The sequence below is a fragment of the Ranitomeya variabilis genome, chromosome 2, assembly GCF_051348905.1.
Source record: "Ranitomeya variabilis isolate aRanVar5 chromosome 2, aRanVar5.hap1, whole genome shotgun sequence".
Lineage (NCBI taxonomy): Eukaryota > Metazoa > Chordata > Amphibia > Anura > Dendrobatidae > Ranitomeya > Ranitomeya variabilis.
The window spans coordinates 614,381,251-614,400,796 of record NC_135233.1 but is presented as its reverse complement, the minus strand read 5'-3'; the positions used below and the strand labels follow the sequence as shown (position 1 = coordinate 614,400,796).

The following is a 19,546-nucleotide window of genomic DNA, read 5'->3' as shown; positions in this document are numbered from 1 at the left end:
ATTTTCTTTATAATAATAGTTAGGCATTGAAAACTGGGGGTCATTTGGCTAAAGTTGTGGGGGGGTAGGGCTGGCTCAAGATTTTCGTGGGCCCAGGAAACGCAGAATACGTCACGGCGGTGGAGCAGGGAGAGGTAAGTATTTCAACTTCGCAAGTGCTGTGATCCTGAGCAAGCAAGGGGGGCCCACTCGTTGGCACTGGCACAGGGCCCCTCATAGTACGGCGGTGTGTTTGACGGCGGGTGGCGCCTCCCATTGGCAGAGACACTTTTGCGTACTATGAGGGGCCCTGTGCCAGTGACGTCGCCAACGAGTATGCCCCCCCCCACCTGATGAAGGAACCTGCACTTTCATCTGCACCTTCCTCTTTGTCCCCGTGTAAGGTGGTATAGTATGCTGGAAGGGGAACCTGACTTTCAGCAGGGTCAGATTCTGGCTATGTAGAGTGCAAGGGGAATGTAGTGGTCTGGGTCAATGTACCAGCAGACTCATCTAGCAGTGGCTGGGCAATGGGCAGGATGAGGAGGAAACACAGATATAGGCCCAAATAATAAAGTAGGCTAAATGCAGTTCAAATGTGGTAACAGGACTAAACAGGCAGCATTGCTTTGTTCAGTGGAGGAAAACTGTAATGAGTGGCAGACACAGTTAGTAGGCCCAAATAATAAAGTGGGCTAAATGTCTGCCAAAAAATTGTTCATAAATAAACAGGTGGCATAGCTAGGTACAGGGGTGGGCTCCTCTGCTGAGTAGCAGACAGTGGTAGTAGGCGCAAAGTATTAACTGGTCTAAATGGAGGCCAGGGCCCCTGTATATTTTAACTATCATCTATCATTTCAACAAATTTGTATTGGCAATGCCATTGAAGGATTTAACAGCAAAGACTACACAGTGGTGGAGCAGGGAGAGGTAAGTATTGCAAGTGGTAGAGCACTGTTCGAGCTGGGGGGGGGGGGGGGGGAACACTCTCTCGTGGGCGGCGGTACTGGCACAGGGCTCCTCATATTACGACGGTGTGTCTGACGTTGGTTGTGCACCACCACCGTCAGAGACACTTCATTGTACTATGAGGGACCCTGTGCCAGTGCCATCGCCCAAGAGTGGGTCCACCCACCTGTCCAGGCAAACGGCACTCGCACGGGTGCTTGCGCCAGGTGGTGACCACGGCCCTGTGGGGGGAGGTATAAAAATGGCCTATGGTGGACATTCAGCAGCTGCAAATGGAGGAATTGGAGAAGTCAGTAACAGGAGGCCAAAAGCAAGACATTTTTCAGGCAAGCTACGTGTCAGCAGGGGAAGGTGGGGCAAAATAATTTGAAATCCATGATTGGTTCATTTTAATTAAGGTTAGATCATCGACATTTCGGGTAGCCAGACGATAACGCTGGCTCAACACCTCCAGCCTTAGGTGCTATTGTGCTTTTGCCACTACCACCAGATGCACCACCACCACCACCACCACCATCAGTACCAGCTGGCAACCACCGCCCACGGGCTCTTCCCCCAGACTTCCTCATTTTTTGGAAAATCTAACCAAAATAACAACCGTTATATGGTACTGTAAAACAAGGTAGAAGGTGTATATAAACTTGTTGAGAATTTAAATCTCCCTTTTTTTTGGGGGGAGACTGAACCAAAACTCAGGTCCAGTGCATAAAACACCACAATGTAAGTGGCAGAAAGTGGCTGGCTGATATACGACAAACTAACAGAACTGATGTACCTATATCCACTTTGTGACAATTTGAAACACCCTTTTTTTTTGGGAGACTGAACCAAAACTCAGGCCCAGTGTATATAGCAACGCAATCTAAGTGGCAGAAAGTGGCTGGAAGATATATGAAAAAATCCAAGGACTGTAGTACAATTTCAATCTCCCTACAATGATCTCAGGACAAGTATGGCAGCAATAAAAAGGACTGCTGCACACAAAAGTGTGGACAAATAAACAAGATAACTGTGCAGAAAGGAGCAACAGGATTTTTGCTTTTTAGGCTATGTGCACACGTTCAGGTTTTTCCGTGCTAAAAATGCTATAAAAACTCATTAAAACCGCATGCATTATGCATTCTATCATTTAGAATGCATTCTGCATGTTTTGTGCACATGGATGCGTTATTTTCCGCGAAAAAAGCGCATCGCGGTAAAAAAATTAGCATGTTCATTAATTTTGCGGATTTTCTGCGTTTTTCCCACAATTCTATGCATCTGGGAAAAAAACGCACAAAAAATGCATCAAAAACAAGTCAAAAAAGCGTCAAAAAACGCATGCGGATTTCTGGCAGAAATTTCCGTTTTTTTGTCAGGAAAATTTCTGCAAGAAATCCTGACGTGTGCACATACCCTAAAAAAGCAGTTGGTTTGCACAGCAGAGTGCAAACAGCAATGCAGCTATCAGGGAGCCTTATAAGGCAGCCTAATAAACTACAGAGCTGAGGCACAAAAATATAGCCTCCACTGTCCCTGCAAAAAAAAGGTGGTGTTGGACAGTGGAAATCGCTACAGCACAATCAGTTTGGGGGTTAATCTTCCCTCCCTAACTATATCCCTTAAGGTGATGAAGCTGCAGCAACCTCTCCCTATGCTAAGATCGGCAGAAGTAAGTTTATAGCTCCTGTGACGCCGCAGAAAGCAAACCAATCACTGTCATGCCCTTCTCTAAGATGGTGGGGACCGAGACCTATGTCATCACGCTGCCCACACTCTGCGTCCTCCTTCATTGGCTGAAAAATGGCGCTGAAAGCGTCATATGAAACGCGACTTTTGCGCGCAGATCAGCGACCTCAAGGCCGATCCCACACTAGGATCGGGTCAGGTTTCATGAAACCCGACTTTGCCGAAAGTCGGCGATTTTTGTATTTGTCCGATCCGTTTCGCTCAACCCTACTCAGGATCAGTAATGTAATGTATGTACACAGTGACTGCACTCGCAGAATAGTGAGTGCAGCTCTGGAGTAAAATACAGGATGTAACTCAGGATCAGTAATGTATGTACACAGTGACTGCTCCAGCAAAATAGTGAGTGCAGCTCTGGAGTATAATACAGGATGTAACTCAGGATCAGTAATGTAATGTATGTACACAGTGACTGCACAAGCAGAATAGTGAGTGCAGCTCTGAGGTATAATACAGGATATAACTAGGGATCAGTAGTGTAATGATGATTAAATGTACACTATAAAGCTATACATGAAGTGAAAGTGTCCAGGTGACAATTTTAATTCTTTTCAAGCATGTAAATAGGCAGATTTGCCCATCAAGGATTCTGAGAAAGCTGGGTGAGACCCAATATGGATATTACTTTATTTCTAGCAGGGACTGGCATCTTTCCCAGAAATCTGAAAGTAAATTTTGCCTAGTTAAATACTATAACATAAGAAGCAGCTTTACAATTGGTACACTTTATTTCGGTCATCATTCAGCTCTTCCAAATTTTCAGATAACAGGTAAGAAAAATGACGACTTTTGAAGAGAGAACGAGGCAAATCCCAAAGAAAATGATTTCTGAACGTTAATCGCTGCGAGTAATCACCCAAAATCTGGAGCATTGACATCACAATATCACGTGCAACATTGTATCACACAAGCATTAAACAGGAATCGTCAGCACTCACCTGATCGCAAGAACGTGGGCGACAAAGATACGGTCCTGTCGACCAGCTGCGCCATTTTACTCCACTGCATTGGGGCCAACCACAGACGTCTCAACCCAATTGGGCAACAGGTTAGTAGCGGTTAGGGGCAATTACAGGAAAATTAAGGCGTTAGCGGCTGCGTTAGGAGATAAATCCGCAAATTGAGGAGCAGAAGACGACAGAAGGAGAGAAAAACAAAAACGTCACTCGGGTGTTAATCACACACGGTATACAGTGCACTAAACAGAGAAGTCCCCGCGGACATCAGGATGCCGCAAAGTGTGAACGCTGCACGATTGTTCAGCGCCATTACACAATATGGCATCCTAAGGCGTGGGGAAATGTGCCCTCATTTATCTACAGAGGCGGTCTCTGGACTGATCTAAAAGGGTCAAGTCAACCCCAACTCAATTCAGACATTTTTAAAGATCTACTAGATTACATGTTCAAGGTTAAATGCGTGGATTTAAAAAGCACTCTGGATAAGAAAAAAAGATCCTAGGGGGCTGAGCAGGACAAGGATCATTTATTTTGTCATACCCCGCCCCTGAGGAACTAACATTTTTTTTCCAGAGTGTTTCTCAAACGTAGAAGTAAGGCATGATTGGTTAATGACCATGTGATGACTAAGAAGTCAGAGGATGGGGGGTGACTGGTAATGGCATGCCAAACCCCAAAATATTAGGTAGTGGGTAACGCCAGGTACACACTTAAAGAGCACTCCACTCACAATATTTAGCCCAGTTATTTCATGTGCAGGACCTGGGAGACAGTGACTCATAACCCTGTGTTGTGGCCCCAGGGCTCTGAATTAACCACAGGTTGCAGAAAGTTCTGCTCAAAGGGGGGCGGTTTGGTCTTAAAAACTATGCAATTAACCCCTACTTCTGAGAAATGAGAATAAACTAAGGCTCCTTTTATTACTCCCCTCTGTAACAGCCCGAACAATGGACCCAGCCCCTGTGTGTACCCAGCTTACCCCCAGGTGGGGTGGAGGTTAGGGGACAATGTGGTCAACGCAAAATAATTGTAAGATCATCAATCTGATGACTTCTAGAGTCACAATCTCTGAGTTAAGAGCCATAGAAGACGACTCCGCTGCTATCAAACAAGGGCAAGAGAACGGACTCAGAAAGTCTCCCATATAACGCACAGAGCTGAGTTTGTCAAGTTTTAGCAGTGATTTTACATAGGACTGCAAAACAGCTCTGCTACATGTGTGACATACAAGATACAGCTCCGGCCATGTAATTCCTCTTATGTGGACTTTTCCGTATTGTGCTGGATACATTTCCAAATATCACAGCGGGTACACCCAATGATAAGCAGCTCCGCCAGAGGAAAGTCAACAAAGCGCCGTCCCAACCAGACCGTGCTCCGATTATTATTTATTTAAAAAGAAATCTGAAAAAATAAATTATGCAAAAAAAGGGACCAAATTTGCACCTATATTTCTGCTAAAAAAAAAGCAGCGCAAACATGGCTGAATATTTCCCCAGAGTTTATTAGAAGGGGCACAAGGGGGTCCCAATGCTGCTCGCAAGGGTCCGACCGATGCAGGAGGAATAGGAGACGGAAGCGATAAAAATATCCGAGCAAAGACGCCACGTTCTGAGCGATCGCAATAACCGCCCTATGCAGCAACTCTGACTCTACAGCTGCTGCAAAACTACAACTCCCAGCATGCCCTGACAGATTATAGTCATCAGAGCATGCTGGGAGTTGTAGTTTTGAAACAGCTACGGAGCCACAAGCTGGAAAAAAACTGCTGAGGTAATAATGAAAATGGATTCCATTATAAAAAGGTGATGGTGCATACGATGTGCCGTCATTTCACCATCGCGAGTGTCCGACCTCCGGAACCATGGCGGATCAGGCTGCAGAGATCAGCTCTATTTACCTGTAATGTGGCATCAGTCCATTTCTCAGAAGTTTGATACTGGCAGTAAGTGAGGGGGTCCCATGGACGGTCAAACACTTGGCAAGAAGATTGGAGGACAGACGGGGTCCCCGCACCATCACTAACCAAATCAGCAAAAGGGTATCAGATGAGGCCGAACCCTCACCAACCAAATCAACATAGGGAGCACCGAATGAGGCCGAACCCTCACCAAACAAATCAGAATAGGGGGCACCGAATGAGGCCGAATTCTCACCAACCAAATCAACATAGGGGGCACCGAATGACGCCGAATCCTCACCAAACAAATCAGCATAGGGGGCACCGGAGGAGGCAGAATTCTTGCCAACCGAATCGTTATAGGGGGCACCGGAGGAGGCTGAAAACCTCACCAACCGAATCGTCATAGGGGGCACCAGGTGAGGCTGAACCCTCACCAAATAAATCAGCATAGGGGGCACCGAATGAGGCCGAATTCTAACCAACCAATTGAGCATAGGGGGCAAAGAATGAGGCCGAACCCATACCAACCAAATGAGCATAGGGGGCACCGAATGAAGCCAAATTCTCACCAACCAAAGCAACATAGGGGGCACCGAATGAGGCCGAACCCTCACCAATCAAAGCAACATAGGGGGCACCTAATGAGGCCAAACCCTCACCAAACAAATCAGCATAGGGGGCACCGAATGAGGCCGAACCCTCACCAAACAAATCAGCATAGGGGCACCACAGGAGACAGAATTCTTGCCAACTGAATCATCATAGGGGGCACCAGGTGAGGCTGAACCCTCGCCAACCGAATCGTCATAGGGGGCACCGTAGGAGGACAAAACCCTCGCCAACCGAATCATCATAGAGGGCACCGGAGAAGGCCGAAACCCTCGCCAACCGAATCATCATAAAGGGCACTGGAGGAGGCCGAACTCCTCCTGATCATGTGACAGATGTAACTGACATCGTGGATCGTCGGTTTATGGGATGGACGCAATGCTCCGTGCACTTGCAGACCCCACGTGCAGCACTCTGTGGTGACGGACCTATGACGCTCCGTGCAGACCCCACGTGCCACGAACAGTGGTGACGGACCTATGACGCTCCGTGCAGACCCCACGTGCCACGAACCATGGTGACAGACCTATGACGCTCCGTGCAAACCCCACGTGCCACGAACCGTGGTGACGTACCTATGACGCTCCGTGCAGACCCCACGTGCCACGAACCGTGGTGACGGACCTATGACGCTCCGTGCAGACCCCACGTGCCACGAACCGTGGTGACGGACCTATGACGCTCCGTGCAGACCCCACGTGCCACGAACCGTGGTGACGGACCTATGACGCTCTGTGCAGACCCCACGTGCCACGAACCGTGGTGACGGACCTATGACGCTCCGTGCAGACCCCACGTGCCACGAACAGTGGTGACAGACCTATGACGCTCCGTGCAGACCCCACGTGCCGCGCTCTGTGGTGAAGGACCTATGACGCTCTGTGAAGACCCCACATGCCACGAACCGTGGTGACAGACCTATGACGCTCCGTGCAGACCCCATGTGCCATGCTCTGTGGTGACGGACCCATGACATACAATAATAAGGCGGCACACGACACGTAACCATGGGCAACGTTGACACACCGCGCACTATCAGCGCCGGACGGTCACACACACATTGCGACCACTGGATCGATTATTCGGCGACTGACGGACTCTACGGTGAGGTAAAGACGCAGACTCAGGTGTTTCCATGGCGACGGCTGCTATTGTTGGTGACCGCTCGAAATATGGAAGATATATAAAAATGTATGTGACCGAAACTGTAAAAGACCCGCCACAGAGGACGACAAGGCCGGAGGGGGCAACATGGCACCACAGAGGGGACCCTACACAGCAGAGAACACAGGGGCCACATGCGGGGCCCCGCACACATACTGTCCGGGGTGCACGGGGGACGCACGCACACAGCACCGCCTCACACCCGCACCTGAGCGCCTGGAACGGGCCCGCAGCTCCAGAACCTTCCAGCTCACGTCCGCCAGCACCTGAGCCATGACCGCACTCTACGCGTAACGCTATTGTGCCGCTTCCCGGCCGCCGTCCCGGCGCGTGGTGACGTCATCACCCGGAAGTGTTCTGCAGACAGACTCACAGCGCCGCCGCTGACAGACGGGATGGAAGAGCCCGGACTCCCGGTCCTCTTGCTGCTCCTCGCCGCCGTGTCCCCGCTCCGGGCCTCCCTGAGGAACGTCACCGCTGACGTGCTGGGCGCGGAGTCCCGGGGGTGGCTGGCGGCATTCGGGGACTTCAACGCGGACAAACAGACGGACCTGTTCATCGTCAGAGGAGGTGAGAGGGCGTGGCCTGTGTGCGGGCAGAGTGTCAGCTCCTGGCACAGGTATGTGCAGAGCCCCCTCCTCATAAGCCACTTCCTTTAAGGAATTGTCCACTGTTGGAAAATCTTCATCCCAGAGGCAGATAATAATAATAAAGCGCCTTCCTCCCCCTCCCTGGGTCCGGTTCTGATTCTCCTTCGCAGTGTCTGCGGCGCTGACGTGCCATTGGCAGCCAATCGGTGATCTCCACAGCTCTGCCGCAGACAGACTGAGTGTCGCCCCATGAGCCGCCGAGCTCAGGGTGTGGGCATGATGGCAGCGATGGACCTGAGGAGGGGGAGGAAGGCACATGTAGTATTTTGGGGATTTCAGAACAAACTGCGGCTGAGGATGAAAGTAGAAATTGGGCGAAATGTAGTCGGGGATGAAAACCTTGGAGGAGGGAGCGGTCAGGAGCATTGGCGCACGTCGCCTGTCATATACAGCGTAACGTCCCAGATCGGAGTGAGGCGCAGGGTCGGACCCCTCACCCATCTGTGTGTGTGGGGGGGTGCGCGTTCACACTGGATATACACATTTAGTTCGCTGTAGACCAACGTAAAGGGCGAGGAACAGATTACTGACACACAGGGAGGAGATAGCAGGTTTAGTCTGCGCTGAATGGCGAAGATTTGGGGGCACTTTGGGTCTCCTGAGGCTGGAGATGTCGCCTTTTTGCTGCTTTTTTTTATAAATTTTTTGCGCTGCGTCTCACACTACCAGCAATGGCTGTGACATGTCAGAAATCTCTCGCACACATAGATGTTTTTTTTCCTGACTGAGTTGGAAAGCTGCAGCATGTCACTACTTTCAGCGTTTTGCAGCCTTTTTTCACCCGTAGAAAGCAATGAGCGAGAGCAAAAAACGCATCAGGTTCTGCTACGTTTTTGGTGCAAAACCTAAGGAATTGCATTGCGTGTTTTTTGGGGGGGCGCTAAACATTATCAGTGTGGGGGAGAAGTCGGTGGAGGGTCCGGCAAGTTTGTGGTTGCGTTTCAGGACATGGAGTTGTGGATTTGGTCAGGGCTGATGGTGGCCTCAGTGCTGATAAATCCAAGCTGATCATATAACACCATCAGGAGGCGTCTGGCGCCATAGTTGTTCTGCAGCCGGACAACAACCCCCAACATCCAGCCAATGTCATTAATAACGAGGAGTCCTGGAGGTGATGATTCACAGAGCCCTGATCTCACATCGTCCAGTCTGAGGCAAGAAGAGCCTCATACACAGAAGATCTGGGGTCAGGTCTCCCAAGATGTTTGGCACAACCTCCTGCCGAGATCCTCCATAACCAGTGTGCAAGTGACAAGGAGAAGTGATGCTTTCAATGCAAAGATTTTCCTTTTTAGATTTAAAAATAAACTCTTAACACTTCTTCTTACAGAACCCCCCAGCACCAAGAATATGTATGCAGTATATGTATGTATAATAGGTTCCATGTGAAATGCATCAGTCCACAGGCTGCGCCTCTGGACAAGATATTCTTCTGACCTCCCCCACCTTTGTAATTCCCACAGTAAATATCGTCAGGCTCCGACCACCTGCGGCTATTGTAATGTATGTCTGGCCTGCTGTTTTTCTATTGGCCTGCCCTCTGTATCTGTGTTATATATTCTGTGTGCTGTGAATAAAGTGTTGTTAGACTGGAAATACGTGGAGAAGCAGTGAGATTTTATATGCACCCATGTAATCAAGGAATTCCAGCCAGTGTCCTTCATTCAGAATCCAGCCAAGCCAGAGTGGACCTCCTGAAACACGGGGTGATACCTAAAGAGGTACTACAGCACAGTAGACCCCGTTACACTGGTGGCAGACAGCGGGATGTGAGACCCCTTCTACAGGAGAAAAGGAATGAATGGAAAACAACTACCAGAAGTTAAAGAGGACTACATTAAAAGATCTGGTGGAAGCCTGAGGGTTAATCGCCAGCAACAAAACAAAAGCGGATTTGATAGCAGCCATCATGGAACACGACAGTGCAGCGCCCCCCAATGTGAATGTGGAGGAGACTGAATTCCAGAGGGAGGTAAAGAACAGACTGGCTTTCTATGGCCCATACCCTACAGTAGAGATCATACGAGAGGTGATGGCTGATGTGCGTACTGATCTGAAGGAAAAGATGGCAGAGCAGACCAGGATAGAGCTAGCCAAGATGGAGATGGCAGAGCGGAGAGAGGAGAGTCAGCGAGCAGGGGGAGCTCTGGCCTCCACCCAGGTACCTTCAACAGTAAGCCACAAAAAGATCCAGTATAATGCCTTCCGACAGTTGGGGGAGGCAGAGGAAGACATTGATGGCTTTCTGCGGGACTTTGAGCGGCAGTGTGCCCTTCATCAAGTGAAGCCGGAGGAACGGGTTCAGATTCTGGCCAGCAAGCTGACAGGCCGGGCAGCGGACGCCTATCGCACGGTACCTGATAAGGACTGTATGGACTATGAGCGGATCAAAGAAGTGATCTTGGCCCAGTATGCGCTGACACCAGAGGCATACCGCCAAAAGTTCCGCGGACTTATAAAACGAGTAATCAATACCCACGCTGAATGGGCCTGTAAATTACGGCGGTCACTGCTACAGTGGGTACAAGGGAGCCAAGCAACCACTAAGGAGTACATCCTCCAGAGCTTGTCTTGTTAGAACGATTCTTTAATGGACTAACCCCCGAGACACAGGAATGGCTTCGGGACAGGCGGCCAACGACTCTTGAGGAAGCCGCTCGTCTGATCGATGAACATCATGATGCCAGGAGGCCTCAGTTGTCCGGGGTGGAAGAGATGGAGGAAGTGCTGCATGAAGTGGACCCTGTGCAGGCAGCCCGGGCAGATAATCGAAAACAGTGGCCCTTGTGAAGCCTCATCTCGTCCGGGACCAAGAGAAGACGGACCGGACAGTGGCAGTCCGTGTAGCAGGGGGAGCCATACATCGACTGCCCACTGCCCGGATTCACCTGAACTGGGGAGTCGGGGATGGCCTTGTTGAGGTCGGCTTGATGGAGGATTTGCCCGCAGATGTCTTGATGGGAAATGACTTGGGGCCCATGTTGTCTGCCTTCTCGGTTGCCCCTCTGGCTGAGACATATTCTGTGACCACCCGGAGACAAGCTCGAGCTGCGGAGGCGAAATCACACTCAGAGGAGGCCCAGGTAAGACATCCCAGCCCTACACGTATTCCCATAGCCAGGCACATTTCTTGGGCCACCCCAGCTGAATTTAAGAGGGAGTTACTTGAGGATCCTTCATTGGAGGGATATCGTGGGAAGGCACAGGAGGGGAGAGGGGTACTGGAAGGGGAACAGTTTGTATGGAAGCAGGGATTCCTCTACCGGATCACAGAGCAGCACCACACAGGGACGAGCCCCACTATAAAACGACAGTTGGGAGTTCCCAAGAAGTACAGGCAGGAGTTACTGTGAATCTCTCATGACATACCCTTGGCCGGGCACTTCGGCGTCAGTCGCACCAGGCATCGTCTGACACAAAACTTCTTTTGGCCGGGGGTAACCTATGATGTTCGTCAGTACTGCCAGACCTGTGACAGTTGCCAGAGCATTGGCAAGAGGGGAGATCGATGCAAGGCCAAATTACACCCCCTCCCCATTGTGGAGGAACCATTTAGCCGAGTAGCGGTCAATCTGATAGGGCCGTTAGCCAAACCCAGTCCGTCAGGGAAAAGGTATATATTGACAGTGGTAGATTATGCCACACGGTATCCAGAGGCGGTTGCGTTACCTAACATACTGGCAGAGACGGTGGCGGCTGCCCTGCTCCAGGTTTTCTCACGGGTTGGATTTCCCCAGGAGATTATCTCGGACCAGGGTACCCAGTTTACAGCAGAGGTGACCAACCAACTGTGGAAGCTGTGCGGCGTAAAGTCCATTAGAAGCGCCCCGTACCATCCGCAAACCAATGGCTTGTGTGAACGCTTTAACGGGACGTTAAAACAACTCATTGGGACTTTTACCAGGACCTACAGGGACTGGGAGAAATTCTTGCCTCACCTCCTGTTTGCCTATCGGGAGGTGCCCCAAGAATCCACGGGGTTCTCCCCGTTCAAACTGGTATACAGGAGACGTGTAAGGGGACCCCTAGACTTAGTGCTAGAACACTGGGAAGGGGAGAGCATCATAGAAGGGGTGCCTATTGTACGCTATGTGCTGGAATTCTGGGACCACCTACAGGAGCTGACCCAGGCTGTACGTGGTAACATGCAGGAGGCTCAGCGGCGCCAGCGCATATGGCACGATCGGAAGGCCAGAGAGTGCACCTTGGAAATAGGACAGAAGGTCCTGGTGTTAGAGCCCACTAGGCAGAACAAGTTCCAAGCTGCATGGCAGGGGCCCTACCAGGTAGTGGGGAAAATAGCCGACACCACCTATGTCGCCGATTGTGATGACCCCAGGGTTATCCGCATGTTCCACGTGAATATGCTGAAGCCCTACCGGGAGCGCCCTGAAGAGGTAGTGGCCATCTGTGCACCTGAAGCAGAGGATTTAGCCGGACTTCCCTTGCCTGATGTTTTAGGGGAAAGGACTCAGTCTAAAACATGGGACCAGGTACACTTGGGTGAAGACCTAGGTCCCCGGGAGAGACAGCAGGCGGAGGCGTTGTTGGGGCAGCGACAGAGGATGTTTTCGGGGAGACCAGGGTACACTCGCCTGGCACAACACAAGGTTGAGACCCAGGATCAGACCCCCCTGCGACAACCCCCCTTTCGCGTCCCTGAGTGTGTATGAGAAGGGATGCGACAAGAGATGTTGCGTTTAGGGGTCATTGAAGAGTCAGATAGTCCCTGGGCATCCCCCGTAGTGTTAGTGCCCAAGAAGGATGGGACTACACGGTTTTGTGTAGACTATCGTAAGCTCAATGAGAAAACAGTGACGGATGCGTATCCCATGCCGCGTGTGGATGAGTTGTTAGACCGGCTGGCAGGGGCAAAGTATTTTACCACCATCGATCTATGCAAAGGCTACTGGCAGATTCCCCTTAGTCCTGACGCTATTCCCAAGTCTGCATTTGTCACCCCGTTCGGCTTATTCCAGTTTCGAGTTATGCCATTCGGGATGAAGACTGCCCCGGCGACCTTCCAGAGGCTGGCTGACCGGCTTCTGGATGGTCTCCAGGACTATGCTTGTGCCTACCTGGATGACATCGCTATCTACAGCGCGACATGGGAAGAGCATCTAAATCACCTAGAGACAGTATTAGACAGGATTTACAAGGCCGGAATCGCCCTGAACCCAAACAAATGTCACGTGGGCAAAGCAGAGGTTCAGTATTTAGGGCATTGGGTGGGAAGTGAGAAACAGAGACCAGAACCAGCCAAGATTGAGGCCATAGCCAAATAACCCATCCCACGCACTAAAACCCAGGTCATGGCTTTTCTAGGGACAGCGGGGTATTACAGGAAATTTGTTCCTAATTACAGCAGCGTAGCCAAGCCCCTCACTGATCTGACCCGTAAGAACCAACCCCGCCAGGTAACCTGGACCTCAGAGTGTGAGGAAGCCTTCCGTCAGCTAAAGGACGCCCTCACCAATACCCCTGTATTGGCCGCACCCGATCCAACTAAACGTTTCCTTGTTTAGACGGACGCTTCTATGTTTGGATTGGGGGCAGTACTAAGCCAAGTCGGGCCGGACGGCCAAGAACACCCGGTAGCTTACATGAATCGGAAATTACTGCCCCGTGAAGTGAGCTATGTGGCCATCGAGAAGGAGTGCCTGGCAATAGTATGGGCACTCAAAAAGTTACAACCATATTTGTATGGACGACAGTTTTCCCTCCTAACGGACCATAATCCCCTAGTCTGGCTTAATCGGGTCTCCGGAGACAACGCCAGATTACTGCGGTGGAGTTTAGCCCTACAACCTCTGGACTTCACCATCCACTACAGACCCGGCAAACAAAACGGTAACGCCGATGGACTAAGTCGACAAACGGAACTTGTACCAATCCCATAAACTTCGGTCATCCCCAAACCGATCCGTTAAGGATCAGACTGTGTATGCCGATCGCGTCGCTGAAAAGGGGAGCCGTGTTACAGAACCCCCCAGCACCAAGAATATGTATGCAGTATATGTATGTATAATAGGTTCCATGTGAAATGCATCAGTCCACAGGCTGCGCCTCTGGACAAGATATTCTCCTTCTGACCTCCCCCACCTTTGTAATTCCCACAGTAAATATCGGCAGGCTCCGGCCACCTGCGGCTATTGTAATGTATGTCTGGCCTGCTGTTTTTCTATTGGCCTGGCCTCTGTATCTATGTTATATATTCTGTGTGCTGTGAATAAAGTGTTGTTAGACTGGAAATACGTGGAGAAGCAGTGAGATTTTATATGCACCCATGTAATCAAGGAATTCCAGCCAGCGTCCTTCATTCAGAATCAAGCCAAGGCAGAGTGGACCTCCTGAAACACGGGGTGGTACCTAAAGAGGTACTACAGCACAGTAGACCCCGTTACACTTCTATTTTTCAAAATTTCTTAATGTACCGGTATGTAAGAAGAGAAACCAAACCCCTGTATTCCCTATTCTGCCTCCATTTTACCTCACGTTTTCCCTATTCTGCCTCCATTTTACCTCACGTTTTCCCTATTCTGCCTCCATTTTACCTCACGTTTTCCCTATTCTGCCTACATTTTACTTCACGTTTTCCCTGTTCTTCCTACATTTTACCTCACGTTTTCCCTATTCTGCCTCCATTTTACCTCACGTTTTCCCTGTACCTGTGTGGAGTGAGTCCTTGTTTATTAACCCCTTCCCGACCCATGACGCCACGTAGGCGTCATGAAAGTCGGTGCCAATCTGACCCATGACGCCTATGTGGCGTCATGGAATGATCGCGTCCCTGCAGATCGGGTGAAAGGGTTAACTCAAATTTCACCCGATCTGCAGGGACAGGGGGAGTTTTACTTTAGCCCCGAGGGGGTGGCTTTGCCCCCACGTGGCTACGATCGCTCTGATTGGCTGTTGAAAGTGCAACAGCCAATCAGAGCAATTTGCAATATTTCACCTATGAAAATGGTGAAATATTGCAATCCAGCCATGGCCGATGCTGCAATATCATCGCCCATGGCTGGAAATCCAGATCTGCCCCCCCCCCCCCCCCCCCCACCGCCACCGATCTCCTCCCCAGTCCTCCGTTCTGTCCCGTACTCCCCTCTGTCCGCCTGTCCGCTCCCCCGTCCTCCTGTCCGCTCCCCCCGTGCTCCGATCCACCCCCCTGTGCTCCGATCCACCCCCCACCACCCCCTCATTCTTACCGATCCTCCCGGAGTCCGTCCGTCTTCTCCCTGGGCGCCGCCATCTTCCAAAATGGCGGGCGCATGCGCAGTGCGCCCGCCGAATCTTCCGGCCGGCAGATTTGTTCCATGTACATTTTGATCACTGTGATAAAACCTATCACAGTGATCAAAATAAAAAAAATAGTAAATGAACCCCCCCCTTTATCACCCCCATAGGTAGGGACAATAATAAAATAAAGAAAATATTTTTTTTTCCACTAGGGTTAGAACTAGGGTTAGGGGTAGGGGTTGGGGTAGGGTTAGAACTAGGGTTAGCGTTAGAATTAGGCTATGTGCACACGGTGCGGATTTGGCTGCGGATCTGCAGCGGATTGGCCGCTGCGGATTCGTAGCAGTGTTCCATCAGGTTTACAGTACCATGTAAACCTATGGAAAACTAAATCCGCTGTGCCCATGGTGTGGAAAATACCGCGCGGAAATGCTGCGTTGTATTTTTCGCAGCATGTCAATTCTTTGTGCGGATTTCGCAGCGTTTTACACCTGTTCCTCAATAGGAATCCGCAGGTGAAATCCGCATAAAAAACACTGGAAATCCGCGGTAAATCCACAGGTAAAACGCAGTGCCTTTTACCTGCTGATTTTTCAAAAATGGTGCGGAAAAATCTCACACGAATCCGCAACGTGGGCACATAGCCTTAGGGTTGGAATTAGAGTTAGGGTTGGAATTAAGGCTAGGGTTGGAAATAGGGTTAAGAATAGGCGTGTGGTTAGGGTTATGGTTAGGGTTAGGGGTGTGTTGGGGTTAAAGTTGTGGTTAGGTTTGGGATTAGGGTTAGGGTTGTGGTTAGGGGTGTGTTGGGGTTAAGGTTGTGATTAGGGTTAGGGGTGTGTTGGGGTTAGTGTTGGAGTTAGAATTGAGGGGTTTCCACTGTTTAGGCACATCAGGGGTCAACAAACTCAACATGGCTCCACCATTGATTCCAGCCAATCTTGCGTTCAAAAAGTCAAATGGTGCTCCCTCCCTTCCGAGCCCCGACGTGCACCCAAACAGTGGTTTACCCCCACATATGGGGTACCAGCATACTCAGGACAAACTGGGCAACAATTATTGGGGTCCAATTTCTCCTGTTACCCTTGCGAAAATAAAAAAAATTGCTTGCTAAAACATAATTTTAGAGGAATGAAAAATTATTTTTTATTTTCACGGCTCTGCATTATAAACTTCTGTGAAGCACTTGGGGGTTCAAAGTGCTCACCACACATCTAGATAAGTTCCTTGGGGGGTCCAGTTTCCAAAATGGGGTCACTTGTGGGGGGTTTCTACTGTTTAGGTACATCAGGGGCTCTGCAAATGCAACGTGACACCCGCAGACCATTCCATCAAAATCTGCATTTCAAAACGTCACTGCTTCCCTTCCGAGACCCGATGTGTGCCCAAACAGTGGTTTACCCCCACATATGGGGTACCAGCGTACTCAGGACAAACTGGACAACAACTATTGGGGTCCAATTTCTCCTGTTACAATTGCGAAAATAAGAAATTGCTTGCTAAAACATAATTTTTGAGGAATGAAAAATGATTTTTTTATTTTCACGGCTCTGCGTTGTAAACTTCTATGAAGCACTTGGGGGTTCTAAGTGCTCACTACACATCTAGATAAGTTCCTTGGGGGGGTCTAGTTTCCAAAATGGGGTCACTTGTGGGGGGTTTCTACTGTTTAGGCACATCAGGGGCTCTGAAAACGTAACATGATGCCTCCAGACCATTCCATCAAAGTCTGCATTCCAAAACGTCACTACTTCCCTTCCGAGCCCCGGCATGTACCCAAACAGTGGTTTTCCCCCACATATGGGGTATCAGCGTACTCCGGAGAAACTGGACAACAACTTTTGGGGTCCAATTTCTCCTGTTACCCTTGGGAAAATAAAAAATTGTGGGCTAAAAAATCATTTTTGAGAAAAGAAAAATTATTTTTTATTTTCATGGCTCTGCGTTATAAACTTCTATGAAGCACTTGGGGGTTCAAAGTGCTCACCACACATCTAGATTAGTTCCTTGGGAGGTCTAGTTTCCAAAATGGGGTCACTTGTGGGGGAGCTCCAATGTTTAGGCACACAGGGGCTCTCCAAACGCGACATGGTGTCTGCTAATGATTGGAGCTAATTTTCCATTCAAAAAGCCAAATGGCGTGCCTTCCCTTCCGAGCCCTGCCGTGTGCCCAAACAGTGGTTTACCCCCACATATGGGGTATCATCGTACTCGGGAGAAACTGGACAACAACATTTGGGGTTCAATTTCTCCTGTTACCCTTGGGAAAATAAAAAATTCTGGGCTAAAAATCATTTTTGAGGAAAGAAAAATTATTTTTTATTTTCACGGCTTTGCGGTATAAACTTCTGTGAAGCACCTGGGGGTTTAAAGTGCTCACTATGCATCTAGATAAGTTCCTTGGGGGGTCTAGTTTCCAAAATGGGGTCACTTGTAGAGGAGCTCCAATGTTTAGGCACACAGGGGCTGTCCAAACGCGACATGGTGTCCGCTAACGATTGGAGCTAATTTTTCATTCAAAAAGTCAAATGGCGCGCCTTCCCTTCCGAGCCTTGCCGTGCACCCAAACAGTGGTTCACCCCCACATATGAGGTATCGGCGTACTCAGGAGAAATTGCCCAACAAATTTTAGGATCCATTTTATCCTGTTGCCTATGTGAAAATGAAAAAATTGAGGCTAAAAGAAATTTTGTGTGGTAAAAAAGTACTTTTTCATTTTTACGGATCAATTTGTGAAGCACCTGAGGGTTTAAAGTGCTCACTATGCTTCTAGATAAGTTCCTTGGGCGGCCTAGTTTCCAAAATGGGCTCACTTGTTGGGGAGCTCCAATGTTTAGGCACACAGGGGCTTTCCAAACGCGACATGGTGTCCGCTAACGATGGAGATAATTTTTCATTCAAAAAGTCAAATGGCGCTCCTTCCCTTCCGAGCCTTACCATGTGCCCGAACAGTGGTTTACCCCCACATGTGAGGTATCGGTGTACTCAGGAGAAATTGCCCAACAAATTTTAGGATCCATTTTATCCTGTTGCCCATGTAAAAATGAAAACATTGAAGCTAAAATAATTTTTTTGTACTACTCCTCCTGTCCTCTATATATACACTGCACAGTACCACTCCTCCTGTCCTCTATATATACACTGCACAGTACCACTCCTCCTGTCCTCTATATATATGCTGCACAGTACCACTCCTCTTGTCCTGTATATATACACTGCACAGTACCACTCCTCCTGTCCTGTATATATACACTGCACAGTACCACTCCTCCTGTCCTGTATATGTACACTGCACAGTACCACTCCTCCTGTCCTGTATATATACACTGCACAGTACCTCTCCTCCTGTCCTGTATATATACACTGCACAGTACCTCTCCTCCTGTCCTGTATGTATACACTGCACAGTACGACTCCTCCTGTCCTGTATATATACATTGCACAGTATCACTCCTCCTGTATATATACACTGCACAGTACCACGCCTCCTGTCCTGTATATATACACTGCACAGTACCACTCCTCTTGTCCTGTATATATACACTGCACAGTACCACTCCTCCTGTCCTGTATATATACACTGCACAGTACCACTCCTCCTGTCCTGTATATATACACTGCACAGTACCACTCCTCCTGTCCTGTATATATACACTGCACAGTACCACTCCTCCTGTCCTGTATATATATACACTGCACAGTACCACTCCTCCTGTCCTGTATATATACACTGCACAGTACCACTCCTCCTGTCCTGTATATATACACTGCACAGTACCACTCCTCCTGTCCTGTATATATACACTGCACAGTACCACTCCTCCTGTCCTGTATATATACACTGCACAGTACCACTCCTCCTGTCCTGTCCTGTATATATACACTGCACAGTACCACTCCTCCTGTCCTGTATATACACACTGCACAGTACCACTCCTCCTGTCCTGTATATATACACTGCACAGTACCACTCCTCCTGTCCTGTATATATACACTGCACAGTACCACTTCCCCTGTCCTGTATATATACACTGCACAGTACCACTTCTCCTGTCCTGTATATACCGTATACACTGCACAGTACCACTTCTCCTGTCCTGTATATATATACACTGCACAGTACCACTCCTCCTGTCCTGTATATATACACTGCACAGTACCACTCCTCCTGTCCTGTATATACACACTGCACAGTACCACTCCTCCTGTCCTGTATATATACACTGCACAGTACCACTCCTCCTGTCCTGTATATATACTCTGCACAGTACCGCTCCTCCTGTCCTGTATATATACACTGCACAGTACCACTCCTCCTGTATATACACTGCACAGTACCGCTCCTCCTG

At 49.4% G+C, this 19,546-nt stretch overlaps 2 protein-coding genes across 9 annotated transcripts in view; one reads left to right on the top strand and one right to left on the bottom strand.

Annotated features, from left to right (window-relative positions):
* The window catches only part of PHKB (phosphorylase kinase regulatory subunit beta), a 168,673-nt gene extending 161,023 nt beyond the window's left edge, over nt 1–7,650 (bottom strand). For 4 of the 7 annotated variants that reach the window (XM_077288747.1, XM_077288745.1, XM_077288751.1 and 1 more), the window contains exons 1-2: nt 7,520–7,650; nt 3,615–3,771 (exon numbers count right to left, since the gene is read on the bottom strand). In XM_077288747.1, the coding sequence (XP_077144862.1) occupies nt 3,615–3,684 (70 nt within the window). In that variant the 5' untranslated portion in view covers nt 3,685–3,771; nt 7,520–7,650. Of the gene's footprint in view, nt 1–3,614; nt 3,772–5,535; nt 5,558–7,519 lie in introns of those variants that run through there. The other 3 variants (XM_077288748.1, XM_077288752.1, XM_077288746.1) reach the window with 2 other exon arrangements.
* ITFG1 (integrin alpha FG-GAP repeat containing 1) overlaps nt 7,617–19,546 on the top strand; it is a 157,404-nt gene continuing 145,474 nt past the window's right edge. Inside the window, exon 1 of one of the 2 annotated variants that reach the window (XM_077288754.1) lies at nt 7,617–7,881. In XM_077288754.1, coding sequence (XP_077144869.1) covers nt 7,707–7,881 — 175 coding nt within the window. In that variant the 5' untranslated portion in view covers nt 7,617–7,706. The remainder of the gene's footprint in view (nt 7,882–19,546) is intronic. The other variant, XM_077288753.1, reaches the window with a different exon arrangement.